The sequence below is a fragment of the Muscardinus avellanarius genome (assembly GCF_963383645.1).
Source record: "Muscardinus avellanarius genome assembly, chromosome: 16".
In the NCBI taxonomy this organism is placed as follows: Eukaryota; Metazoa; Chordata; class Mammalia; order Rodentia; family Gliridae; genus Muscardinus; species Muscardinus avellanarius.
The window spans coordinates 21,114,992-21,129,224 of NC_137802.1; the positions used below are offsets into that span (position 1 = coordinate 21,114,992).

At 49.1% G+C, this 14,233-nt stretch overlaps 1 protein-coding gene across 1 annotated transcript in view; it reads right to left on the bottom strand.

Moving 5' to 3' along the window:
• RAP1GAP2 (RAP1 GTPase activating protein 2) overlaps nucleotides 1-14,233 on the bottom strand; it is a gene marked incomplete at both ends in the record, with an annotated part of 286,135 nt that overhangs the window by 215,004 nt on the left and 56,898 nt on the right. Inside the window, one exon of the mRNA XM_080713983.1 lies at nucleotides 11,640-11,675. Coding sequence (XP_080570109.1) covers nucleotides 11,640-11,675 — 36 coding nt within the window. The remainder of the gene's footprint in view (nucleotides 1-11,639; nucleotides 11,676-14,233) is intronic.

Consider the following 14,233-nt stretch of genomic DNA (forward strand, 5'->3'; position numbering starts at 1 on the left):
TGAGCTACACTCCCTGCCCTATTTTTTATTCTTTATTTTGAAACCAGGTCTCACTGAGTTGCAGAGGGCCTCACTAAGTAGCTGAGGTTGTCCGCGAACTACGATTCTCTGGTCTCAGCCTCCCCCGAATGCTGGGATTACAAGCGTGCGCCACCACGCCCAGCTACAGCTGCTTTTTAAATTCAGGAGTTAAACTAGGCAGACCTGTAATCCCAGTACTTGGAAGGCTGGAATGGGAGGACTGCAGGTTCAAGGACAGCCTCAGTAGCTTAGTGAAACCCTGTTTCAAAGTAAAAAATAAAATCATCCTAGGGGTGTAGCTAAGAGGTAGAGCGGACCTGGGTTCAATTTTCAGTACCACGCACACACACATACAAAAAAAAAAAAAAAATTCTTGAATTAGATGTCAAGATTTCTCCTACAACTCTACATTTCCAGAAGCTCTTATAAAGTGGGTAATCAGGTGGAGAGGGCTAGTACTACAGCAGTGTGCCCTTGGGTGGGCACCAGCAGGGGCAGCCAGGTCCTTCTAGACAAGACAACTGCTCACCAGTATCCCCAGACCCCTCCCTGTGCTCAGATTCCCGCAGGCATCTGGATCTGTGTTCAGAAAGAAGAGAAGAGGCCCTGAGCCCAAAAGCAGTGAAGATGGAGGAGTCAATGGAGAAAGAAAAGGAGTCACCAGGATGTCACCAGGATGGAACGCTTATATCCTGACCCCACCCTCTGTGCTCTCAGTTAGGGATGTCCCACACTGGGGCCTCAGCTCTCCCTTGGGGCTCCCACAGGCTGCCTAGAAATCTGACTTTTGTCAGCCCCAGCACTGAGGTATCCACATACAGCCAAAGCATCCAGAGACAGTTGGTTATGGGAAGAGAGAAGGCTCAAGGCACAAGAACCACTTTCCAATACTTGAAGGGTCTTAGGAGAAAGAGGAATTCACCTTGGTGAGGAGTGGGGTTGGGGAGCCAACATGTAGGCTGAACTGAGCAATGGTAGTTAAAGGTTCCAGGTGAAAATAATCTTTTCACCTGGAAAAGATTTCAGTAATCTTTGAACAATCAGAACTGTATTGCAACAGAATAGGCATCCTTACAAGGTAATGAGTTTCTTGTCACTAAGAGGTAAGCAATCTCAAGCTGAGTAACTAGTTTCAGAAATAACAGGAAACTGACATAATAGCTAATTTGACTTTTTCTTTTTCTTTTCTTTTCTTTTTGCTGTGTGTGTATGTGTGTGTGTGTGTGTGTGTGTGTGTGTGTGAGAGAGAGAGAGAGAGAGAGAGAGAGAGAGAGAGAGAGAGAGATAGATAGATAGATAGATACTGGAGATTGAACCCCGAGGAATTTTATCTCTGAGCTACACCCCAGTCCTATTTAATTTTATTTTAAATTTTAAAACAGAATCTCACTAAGTCACAGAGGGACTCACTAAATTGCTGAGGCTAGCCATGAACCTATGATCCTCCCGACTCAGCCTTTCAAATACTGGGATTACAGGCAGGCACCACCACACAAGTGTGGCACAACTTTTTCTTATTTTATGTCCTAAGATTCAAGGACTCCAGAGATCTGGGGTCTCTGCTGAAGGCTCCCCTCTACCTCTCCCAATGACCCCAAGGGTTAAACCCCGGCCTCTGCCTCCCAGGAAGGCCTAGACCAAGTACAGAACAGCCTCTCCCCTGCTCCTCTCAGCTTTCACTAGGACCACACCCTGCAGCCAGATCCAGCACCCCATCTGCATGGCCACTTATCCCAACGTAGCCTCGCCAGGCTGCTCAGAGGCAGAGGGGACAGGTCCTGGGAGAGGAGCCCTGCCGGCAAAAAGCAGAGGGGCCTTATACATCTCTTCCTGACATTCCCAGCCCCAGTGCCAGAGGAAACAGTGGGAGGAAGGGGAGAAGGTGCCAGCCCACCTGCCACATGGCCTCTGAGTGCTGCCCAGGCTGCGTGCATCAGGAGCCTCTTGTATGTGTCTGAGGAGGGGCATCCAGACACCCAAAGGTCCACAGCATGTGCACAAGAAGCACCAGGGACACACAGTCTGGCAAGTCAAAAGCCTTTCTTCAAAGCCCAGTAGGAGAAAGTCCTGGCAGAATCCAGCCTTGGCTAGATGACAGTCATCCAGCCTTGTCTCCCATTCATCCTGGGCAGGGCTCTGGGCCTGGGAGACCTTTGTGGAAGCCCAGGTGCATGGCCAGAGACGTGGGGAGGTGGACTCAGGAGGCTGGCTGGGGTCGTGGGGTGAGAGGTCCCCAAAGCTGGCTGAGCTTGGATTGGCAGGAGAGAGGCTGTCCCTGCCATGCCCCCACACCAATACAGTTCTGTCTTATTCTGCTCCACCAGCCACATGGAAAACACCCTCATGGGGCTCTGGGAATAAGCAGAGTTCCTCCTGGCCTGCCACCCCACACCCATCTCACAGGAGCCCCCAACACCAAGACTTACTGGCCAGCACTGTCCACACCCTGCCTGCCCATCAGCAGACACCCAGCAGACCCAGCCACAACCTGGGAAACCGTCTGTCCACCTAGAAATCAGAACATGGACTCACCAAGGATTCCTGGACATTGTGGGGCCAGGCCAGGATGAGGGCCAGGAGCCCAAAGGCCCCTGGATGTACTACCCTAGCTGCCTAGCGAATGGTGCGTCCCTGGTGCCTGGCAATGAAATCAGGCCACAGCCCAATTGCTAGCAAAGCACCCGCCTCCCTTGCTTTTCCCTGTAGCCACTCATGCCCCAGACTCCGAATCCCAAAGCAGACATTCTCGTGGTTACCATAGGAACTTGCTAAAGCCAAAACAGGCACCCACACGAGCCCTCGAAGCTCATGTCCACTTGCGTGGGCGAGCACACACAGGCGCCTACACATGCTCACATGCACCAACACTGGGCAGGCTCAGGGCCCATCCTAAAGAAAACAACCGCCTGGGGTCTGGTGCTGGCACAGCAACAAGCACACTGCCCCGAAAGGGGGTTCCCACCTGCCTGATGCCACCACGGAAGCTTCCTGCCAAGCATACCAGGAATGGGCAAATGAGGGGCCGGAGCCAGGCCCACCCTGCTGTAAGGAGGGAGAGGGCACAGCCCAACACCACCTGCGGATGGCCTCTGCCCGCCCTCCAGAAGCTGCTCCCCTCCTCTGTCCCCCAGGGTTCAAGACAGCTACATGGGAGGGAGAGTGAAAAGGGGAGGAAGTTTTTTAGTCAGAGCTTTATCTCCTCTCTTACCCCCAAACTGTGCCAACTCAGAAGTGGTCTCCATCAATGGGACCAGCATCCAGCTGGGCCTCACTTAGAAACCTGAGTGAGGTCATCTTGATCACCACCAATGCCCTCATCCCCTCCTCAAGTTCTCTCCAGCCCCACTGCCCCTACCTGGCCTCCCTGACCCCTCTCAGACCTGCAAGGACTCTCACACCTCTGGGAAAAGCAACCCAGCCCTCCATAGGGCCCCATTACTCCCCTACAGTGGCCCAGCCTGGAGCCCTGCTCCCAACTCCATTTTCTGTCTCAGAGAATAGGGGCCCCCAGGTCCTCGCACCATAGCTGCCTTCACAAAGTGGCGTGGCTGTCACCTGGGGCGCCCTCTTCTCCCACCAACCTTGCACACTCTTGGAATGCTTGGGCATTCTCAGGTCTCCAGGACCAGCACCTGTCACATTTCATGGCAACTGTGTGTGTCTGTCTTCCTGAGGGGCCAGAAGCCGTCATAGGCTGGCTTACTCATCTCTGGCCTCACCGCCCCCTTAGCCAGCCCCTGGTCTGGAACTGGGCGCTGAACATAAATGCCCAGTAAATACTAGTGGGAGTGACTCAGCCTTCTCCCTGCCCCAAAAAATATCTAGCACTCCATGTCCTTGAGAGCCCCAACAAACTCTCAACAGATGCCGTACGTATGCATCTAAGATGAGGAGGAGCTAAGTCAGCCTCAGAAGGGTCTAGAACATTTTTGAAGTGCCTTCAGGATTTGTGTAATCCACAGTAAAAAAAAAAAAAAAAAAAAAAGACCTGGTAGTCCAGGGTGGAGAAATGAGTTGGGGATCCTGGGCCTCAACCAATGCACAAAAATAGCTACTAAATTGGAATCAAGGAGTGAAACAGAGAAAAATGGGCTTTCTGGAAGGCAAGCTGAAAAACTGGGTACAGACACTTGTTCCCTGACTACTCTCATCCCCTCAGATGAGGATGTGACTAGCTAAGCAGAAGAGAGGTCTACAGAGATCATTACCCAAGCTGGGTGTGGTGGCTCAGGCCTGTGATCCCAGTACTTGAGAGGCTGAAACAGGAGGATCACAGGTTTGAGGACAGCCTTAGCAACTTAGTGAGGCTCTCAGCAACTGAGTGAGACGCTGTTTCCAACTAAAAATATAGTAGGGCTGGGAGTGTAGCTCAGAGGTAAAATGTCCCTGTGTCCCTGGGTTCAGTCCCCAACAGCAACAAAAAATAAAGATCATCACCCAGACTTTGCATGTAATTTTCTCAGAGTGGCAACAGAAGCCCTAAGTTAAAAAAAACTATGACAGGCTAAAACAGGTGGATCACAGGTTCGTAGCCAATCTCAGCTACTAAGTGAGGTCCTCTATAACCCAGTGAGACCCTGTCTCAAAATAAAGAATAAATTAGTCAGGCGTGGTGGCACACGCTTGTAATCCCAGCATTCGGGAGGCTGAGACAGGAGGATCACGGTTCAAAGACAGCCTCAGCTACTTAGTGAGGCCCTTTGCAACTGAGTGAGACTTTGTTTCAAAATAAAGAATAAGCCGGGCATGGTGGTGCACGCTTATAATCCCCACGCTTGGGAGGCGGAGACAGGAGGATCACGCAGGTCCAAAGCCAGCCGCGCTGGTTTAAGAGATCCTGTTTCCAAATAAAAATATTTAAAAAAAGAGGTCTTGGAGTGTAACCCGGAAGTAGAAGGGTTTCCAGGAACCCCAGTACCACCGAAAGAAAGAAAAGAAAAGAAAAGAAGGAAGGAAGGAAGGAAGGAAGGAAGGAAGGAAGGAAGGAAGGAAGGAAAGAAAGAAAGAAAGAAAGAAAGAAAGAAAGAAAATATAGGGCTGGAGGTGTAGCTCAGAGGTAGAATGTCACTGGGTTCCATCCCCAGTACTGCAAAAAAAGGAAAAAAAAAATCTAGGGCAGAGCAAGAAACAGCTGCCATTAGAGACTTCTAGTAGAATTTTGAATTCTTAGCTGGTTAAATCAGAAACTTGGAGCTCAGGTGGCTGTGTGTGTCTTCTGGCTGAGCCACAGTACAGATGACTGGGTGTCTCCAGCCAGGCTATTGGATTCTCCAGACTTCCACCTCACAACTCGTCCAAGAAAGAAACCCAAAGACAGTCAAACCTCTGTCCCTGTGACATGCATTCTCTCTACCAGGGATGTCATTTCCAGGGACCAAGAGTACAGGGCATTCAATTAAAAAGTTGGATTCTTTTTCCTTTAAGGCAATGGATTCTATCCATCACCCTCCCTTCAAAAGTATACATGACCCCGGCAGTGGACATAGGCTGTCCTGAGCCGGCTCCAGAAAACTTCAGATACCTGGCCCTGGGCTCCCCTCTGAAGGAACCTAGTCTGTGGCTCCATTATTGCAGATAGGGACCTTATCACAAGCTGACCTCCAGAGCAGGCTGGAGAAAGTGGGAGCCTACATGCTGACCCAGCCTCTTTCCCTCTGCCCTCCACTTGCACCCCTCCACCTGTCTCTGCCTCTCTCTCCATCCTTCCATTGGCACCTAAACATGAAGTCCCATAATTAATTTACTCAGCAAAGACAGACTAATAACCTGACTTATGCCAGCACTGCGTGAAGGAGCCAGAGACAGAGGATGCAGACCCCCTGCTCACAGAGACCTTCAAGCACGCCTTCACTGCCTTCACTTAGCAGCAAACACCTCCCTCTCAGCAGTCTTGAGAGAAGTAGGCATGGGTGTGAGGCACTCATGTAAACCAGACTGTTAAAGCCAGAGGAGAGCGCAAGGTTTGCCAGCTCCACCCTCCATTTTAGAGAAGGAAGCTGAGACCCAGACAGGTGGGCCTGCCAACCCACACTTGTAAGCCGCTTTCTCCTGCATGGCACTGCCATCAATCCCCAGTCCATGGACTCTGTACTGCACTGCAGTTAAGTAAGCCCTTGCCTCTAACTTCACAGGCCCCCCCTCAACCTGGGCCTTCAGAAGGGAGATAGGCCTCAAGAAGCCAAAGTTACAAGGCAGAGGGACATCCTGTTGGCAAGGACATATACCACCCCCCCCCCCGGGGGAAAAAGGGGGTCCGGAAAGCAGGGCTGGCTGGATGTAGGTGCTAAGAACCATGCAGCTCCACCTCAGGCCAAAATGAAGTACAGCTTCAGTTCAAATTCCAGTTCCATAACTTACTTGCTGGTGACCTTGAACCAGTTTCTGAACCACTCTATTTTCTCATCTCTAAAAAAAAAGGTACTTGCTCTAAAGCAAAGGTACTTGCTTCGTGAGGTGGTTGCAACACCTCAGAAAGCAGTGAATGAGCTTTTAGCACAGAGAAGTGCCTAACAATTGTGGGGCTAGACCCCCCTCATCTTCAGAGGTGCATGTCCCAGGGTCACGTCCAGAAATTATATGGCTGACTTCATATCAAGGATACCAGGTTCCTGGGAAGAGAGCTGAGGCAATCAGGGAGCACCCACCACAGCACAGGAGTATCTGCTGCTCAGCAGAGAACCAACAGGCTGCCTCAGTAGAAGGCAGGTGCAGAGGCAGAGCACCTGCGGTGTACCCTTGTCTGCCCAACTGACCATCCTGGGCTACAGCCAGTGGTGGGGAGAGGAGGCAGGAACCGTACTTTGTAGTCCTAAGGGAAGAATCCTAGATACACCTTCTAATGGCATCTGCCCAGCTCACAGATAGTCCTACCTTAGGAATTAACCCATCCACATGAAGAGCAGCCACAGCAGCCAGGTTTCATTCATTAGACCCCATCTCTCCAGCAAAACTGACTGGACTACAACTATACAACTGACAGGAGCTAGACCAATCAGATTCTCTCTGGGTTTTTGTTTTGTTTTGTACTAAAGGTTGAGCCCAGGAGCATTCTACCTCTGAGCTATACTTCCAGCCCTATTTAATTTTACCTTTTTATTTTGGAACAGAGTCAAAGTTGCTAAGGCTGGCTTTGAAACTGTTTTATTGAGATGTAATTAAGATTCTTAATATATTCACATGGTTGTGCAACTACTATCAAAACCATACTATCGAGCTGGGCATGGTGGTACATGCCTATTATCCTAGTATTTGGGAGGCTGAGACAGGAGGATCAAGGACAGCCCCAGCAAGTAGTAAGACTCTCATCAACCTAACGAGACCCTGTTTGAAAAATAAAAATAAGCTGGGCTTGGTGGTGCACACTTGTAATCCCAGTAGCTGGAAAGCTGAGACAAGAGGATTGCAGGTTTGAGGCCAACTTCAGCTAGTTAGTAAGGCTCTTAGCAACTTAGCTCCTGTTTCATATAAAGAATAAAAAATAGGGCTGGGATGTAGATCAGACATAGAATGCCCCCGAGTTCAATCCCCAGTACCACAAAAAAAGTACTATCTAGTTTCAAAACATTTTTATACCCCAAAAAGAAACCTGTGCCATTCAGATTTCACTCCCTTACTGCCCTGCCCAACTTAAACCAAATGCTGGGATTACAGGCATGTACCACCATGCCCAGTTTTTGGTGTCTTTTCTAAGAAATTACTGCTTTACGCAGTCAAAGTTTTATACCTATGTTCTCTTCTAAGAGTTTTATAGTTTTCTTTTGGTGTGTGTGTGTGTGTGTGCGTGTGTGTGTGTGTGTGTGTGTGTGTATGTGTGTGTTACTGGGAATTAAACCCAGGGGCACTCTACTTCCCAGCTATACCCCCCAGCCCTATTTTTTATTCTTTATTTTGAAATAGGGTCTCACTAAGTTGCTAAGAGCCTCACTAAGTAGCTGAGGTTGGCCAAAAACCCACAATCCTCCTGTCTCAGCCTCCCAAGTACTGGGATTTCAACTGTGAGCCACCATGCTCAACCTTATAGTTTTCTTTTATTCTTTACAGTGCCGGGGATTAAACCCAGGACCTCAGCCGAGCATGGTGGCACACACTTGTAATCCCCGCGCTTGGGAGGCTGAGACAAGAGGATAGCACAGGTTCGAAGCCAGCCTCAGCTACTTAGTGAGGCTCTCAGCAACTTACTGAGACCCTGTTTCCAAATAAAATATTTTTAAAAAGGTCTGGGAGTATAGCCCGGAGGTAGAAAGCCTCTGGGTTCCACCCCCAGTACCACCAATAAATAAATAAATAAATAAACAAACAAACAAACAAATCCAGGACCTCATGCATGCTATAAGTAACTGACCACCAAGCTTCATCTCCTGCCCAGGTTTTGAAGTTTTAGTTCTTATATTTAGGTATTTAATATATTTTGAGTTAATTATTACACATGATATGATAAAAGGATCCAATTTCATTATTTTTCATGCAGATCTTCATTTGTCCCAGTACCATTTGTTCTAAGACTATGTTTCAGCCTAGCGTGGTGGCACATGCTTGTAATCCCAGCACTTGGGAGGCTGAGACAGGAGGATGCCGTAGGTTCACAGCCAGCCTTAGCAACTTAATGAGACCCTGGTTCCAAATATAAAATAGGTCTGGGAGTGTAGCCCAGAGGTAGAAAGTCCCTGGGTTCCATCTCCAGGACCACAATAAATAAATAAATAAATAAATAAATAAATAAATAAATAAATAAATAAGACTCTGTTTCCCCACTGAATTGTCTTTACAGCCTTGTTAAAAATAATCATTTGAAGCTGGGCACATTGGCACAGGCTTGTAATCCCACGTACTCAGGAAGCTAAGGCAGTAGGATTAAAAGTTCAAGGCTAGCCTGGACAACTTAGCTAGATCCTGTCTCAAAATAAAAAATAAAAAGGGGCCGGGTGTGGTGGCACACGCTTGTAATCCCAACGCTTAGGAGGCTGAAACAGGAGGATCCAAAAGTTCGAAACCAGCCTCAACTACTTAGTGAGCAAAAGTTCGAAACCAGCCTCAACTACTTAGTGAGCAAAAGTTCGAAACCAGCCTCAACTACTTAGTGAGTCTCTCAACAACTTAGTGAGACCCTGTTTCCAAATAAAGTATAAAAGCCAGGCGTGGGGGCGCACACTTGTAATCCCAACATTCGGGATGCTGAGACTGGAGGATCGTGGTTTGCAGACAGCCTCAGCTACTTAGTGAGGCTATGCAACTCAGTGAGACCCTGTTTCAAAATAAAGAATAAAAAACAGGGCAGGGGATGCAGCTCGGAGGTAGAATGCCCTGAGTTCCATCCCCAGACCCACAAGAAAAAAAAAACCCAGGGGTATTTTACCTCTAAGCTATTCCCTAACCCTTTATTTATTTATCTTGACAGGGTCTCGCTGCCTACTGAGAACCTGCAATTCTCCTGTCTCAGCCTTCCAAGTACTGAGATTACAGATGAGCACCATCATGCCCCAACTATATAAAGGTCTCTGAGCTCTGAATTTTATTCCACTGATTTATATATCTGTCTTTATGCCAATACCACACCATCTGTAGCTTTTTTTGTTAAGTCTTGAAATTGGAGCTACAGTCCTCCAAATTTATCCTTTTTAAAATTATCCTCAAATTTCCATAAGAGTTTCATGATTGGTTTACCAATTTCTGCAAAGAAGCTAGCTGGGATTTGCTAGACTAAGCTGTCCAGTTCCTGATTCCACCTCTCCTAGACTCTGGGTCCTCTTTCTCCTCTCAGGTTTCCTGAGGTACCCTGGAATCTTTTCCATCTCTTTCTTAACCAGATCATCTCAGAGTTTTGTTTTGTGCAGTCAAAAGAATCTTATAACCAGGCATGGTAGTACACATCTATAATCCCAGTACTCAAGAGGCTGTGACAGGTAGATTTCAAGTTCCAGTCTAGCCTCAGCAATTTAGCAAGACCATGTTTCAAAGTGAAAAAGAACTGGGAATGTAACTTGGAGGTACAATGCCACTGGGTTCAATCCTCAGTACCAAAAAAAAAAAAAAAATCTTACAACTAGAAACTACACCCTGCTCAAAGCTACCATCTCAATACCATTCCTTAGTACCTGAACCCTCAGACTGTCCCCCAGATACTCAAGATACTCAATGACCCCACTGGGGCCCAGTCTCAACGCTGGCCCATGCCCCTCAGCCCTTCATTCTACTACATATGTAGTTCCCTTTCATGTCACAAATATATTAACCAGTTAAAACAAATAGGCCCTCAATAAATGCATGTGCAGTTGAACTAGATGTCTCCAGGCAGCTCCCAAAGAAACATTTCTCCCACTTGGCACCCTTAAGCAACTCTGCCCCAGCCTCACGCTCAGTCCGCATGCAGGTTACCCTTGGGAAGCTCTCAGAAGGCCATACACTGCTGTGCCCATTAGACAAAATATATGTTAATAAAAGCCGGAGAAGCTCAGTGTCCTTCCTGAGACAGTTTGCCCTCAACCCTGGGCTGCACAAACATACACACTATGCCAACCACAGCACTCCTGAAGTCCTGCCTACAGAAAAATTGAGAGTTCTCAAAGGGCAGGCAAGGTCCTCCATCCCTGTCCTCAGAATTCTGAAAAAAAACCAACCAGAATAGGAAGCACCTTATTTTAACCCTCAAGACTGGCCGTGCCTTGCCCAGAGACACAAAGTCCTGGCATCTAAAGGGGAAACCTTCAGCTGGGCCAACAAGTGACCACCCGGGGGGCTGCCTCTGAGCAAGGTGAATCTCTGGGGAAGGAGATTCATGCAAGAACCTGTTCACAAGTGGCAGGGGAGTATTTTGAGATCATGACCAGGGGAGCCAGGCATGGCAATGCTCGCCTGTAATCCCAGTACTCAGGAAGCTGAGACAGAAGAGTCACAGGTTTCAGGATGGTTTCAGCAATGTAGCAAGACTCCCAGAAACCTACTGAGGCCCTGTTTCAAAGCAAAAAAAATGTAAAAAGGGATGGAGCTGTAGCTTGGAGAGAGAATGCCCCTGTGTTTAATCCCACTGTGAGATGGGGATGGTACCAGGATACAAAGTAGTTGGTTTGCAGAAACAAGGGGGAAAGAAACAAGGCAGGAAGGGAGAAAGATTCCAGGAGAGAGATGTCCCCAGACACATCAGCACACATGTGGCAAACTGAGGCACACACTTCTCATTTTTGGCATGGAAGCCTCAGAGACCCTCTGGCCAAGCCGACCAAAGTGATATACATCTGGTAATATGACTCAGTGACCAGCTGAACACACACACACACACACACACACACACACACACACACACGGCACAACTATTCAAGTAGATGAACATGTCCAAAAGACAGCCTAGTAGAATTGAGACTTCATATAAAAATTAAAGTGATAGAAAACACAATTACACTAAATTTGTGGCATGAAAATCACACCCGCTGTACACATCTCCACCAGGCTGCTTCCACCCCACCTCTGCTGCCCACACACCCAAGTATCCAGAGCCCAGTCCAGCCTCCTTCAACCAGGAAGCGCCCTCAGCAGACTGGCCCAGCGATGCAGCAGCCCGCTATGTCCCAGGGGGAGCTCCAGTCTGCTGCCATCTCTGACCCACAGAACAAGCAGCAGCTACTCACTTGACCTTCAGGCTCGCCAGCATGGTCTTGTCAATCCTGCCAAGAAAAAAGCCAGGACTTCAGTCAGTGCAGGGCCAGAGACTCTCACCAGCATCTGCAGGGAGGGTTGGCCTGATTGGCCCAGCCCACCAGATCGCAGGGTCTCTGCCTCCCAAGTGCTGGGATCTCAGGCATATGCCACCCATACCTAGCTTATTCTCCCTATTTTAAAGATGAGAAAACAGGCTTTGAAGGGCAAAATCTCTGGCCCAGTGTGACTCCCAGGTCTGAATCCAGACCAGGGGTCATAGCATTTTATCTGTACTCCCACCTACAAGGGGCTGGTGTAACCGGCTGTACTGGTCGTCAGCAGGACACTTGGCACAGGGAAGTGTCCTGGCCTTTGGCTTTGGGAAGACAGGGAGAGCAGGCAGGTGGGCACTGCCCGGCTCATGACTTGAAAGTAGGAGGGATCATATTGGCTGCAGACATCCTGGTAGCTGCTCTTCCAGCAGAGGAAGCAGCACTGCAGGCTTCTACTTTTACCCCTGCGGATGCCAACCCTACGGCTGGAGAGGAGGTCCCTTCTCCCTCTCCTGAGACAGAGAGGTGGGTGACACTCTAACCGCTGGAGTCTCCTCCTGTTTAGGGTCACAGTCACCAGGGGCACCATCACTAAGGGCTACCACTACCTGAGCCACAGACACTACCAGTGTTTCCAGTGCCTGCGTCACATCACCATCAGTGTCACCGTCACCATTAGTATCACCAAGATCACCACCATTTCCAGTATTCTTGAAATCCTGGAAAGTTCTCTCAGTGCTCAGCTCTGCCTCAAGTTCTTCATACACGTGGCTGCTGCAGCCAGTGGGGGAGAGGGAGGAGAGGAGCCAGTGGGGGACCAGCCCCAGCCGCCACAGGTCAACACCGAGCCTCTGAGCGAGGCGTACGAGCCCTCCTCTCTCAGTAAGCTCCCAGAACCCTCTGATTTCAGTTCCCAACAGCAAAACAAGCTGTGTCTCAATGGCCTGGCCCACATGTTCCCATGTCCTCCCCACACACTGCCTTAGACCCTTTCCTGGAGTTTCTACTCCTGGTCCACGAGGATTTCACCTGATCCGCCACCTTACAGTATACAGACCCTCTTCTTCTCCCATTCAACCTGCCAGCTCCCAGATCTAACCAGGAGTCAAAGTCCCATATTCTGCTAAAATATTCGCATCCACAGCTACCTAGTTATAACCCCAAGTCCTTACATCTTAACATTTTCTCAAGGAATCGCTTTTTTTAAAAAATCGGGGCACCAGGCATGGTGGTGCACACTTGTAATTCCAACATTTGAGAAGCTTCTGCCTGCCTTATCTATTGAGGAACTCCAAGTACTAGAGACTGGAGGATCGCAGTTCTTGGACAGCCTCAGCTACTAAGCAAGAACCTTCGCAACTCAGTGAGACCTGTTTCAAAAATAAAAAGGACTAAAAAATAGGACTGGGGTGTAGCTCGGAGGTACAATGTCCCTGGGTTCCATCCCCAGTATCGCAAAAGAAAAATTGGGGATTAAACCCAGGGGCATTCTACCTCCCAGCTACACCGCCAGCCCTATTTTTTATTCTTTATTTTGAAACAGGGTATTGGTAAATTGTAGAGAACTGAGGCTGGCTGTGAACCTGTGATCTTCTGTCTCAGCCTCTTAAGTACTGGGATTATAAACGTGCACCACCATGTCCAGTTCCTCCATCCCTTTTTTATTGAAATAGGATTTCACTAAGGTGCCAAAGCTGGCCTCGAACCTGCGATCTCCTATCTCAGCCTCCCAAGTACTAGGATTATAGACATGTGCCACCATTCACATGAAATCACTTTCCATTTTTACAGCAGCCCTGTCCTGTGGGGAAGAAAGACTCCACTGACACATGGGGAAACTGAGTCCAAGAGAGGAAGTGTCCTGCTGGAGTTCCTCAATAGATAAGGCAGGCAGAAGCCCAGCACAGTGGAACAAAGAGGTCTGCTGAGCCCAATTTCCAAGCGGCTCACTGACACTCTGGGCCACAGCGGGCCCTGTTTCTGACCCCACATGCAGTCCACCAGCTCCCCGTCCAGTAGGGCTCCCATGCTGAGTGTGGCTGCAGGAGGGTGGAGCTGCGGTCTGGGCAGGGCTCGGGGCCGGGCCAGCCCTTCAGGAAGTTGCCTACGTTCCTCCCTCCACTGGCTCTCACAACCTTGTGGCTATACAGCCTAGAGACCCACTCATGCTTTCAAACACCACCCACTAGCCTGGGTGTGGTGAGGCACGCCTGCTGAGACAGTGAGGCCCTCCACAACTCAGACCCTGTTTCAAAATAAGAATGAAAAATAGGGCTGAGGGTGTAGCTGGAAGGTAGAATGCCCTGGGTTCAATTCCCAGTACCTCAAAAAAAAAAAAAGCAAGCAAGGAAAACACCACTGTCTGGAGACACCAGAGATCCAGGAATCTAATTTAGCCCAACCGTGATTTCACCCCGCAGGCAACAACCATCACAGACAGTGCTCACACTGCGGCACCACCCTCACCTTCCACCCCACCAGAAGGCCCCGGCACCCTCAGACTCAGTGGGCCCCACCCAACTGCCAGAGGC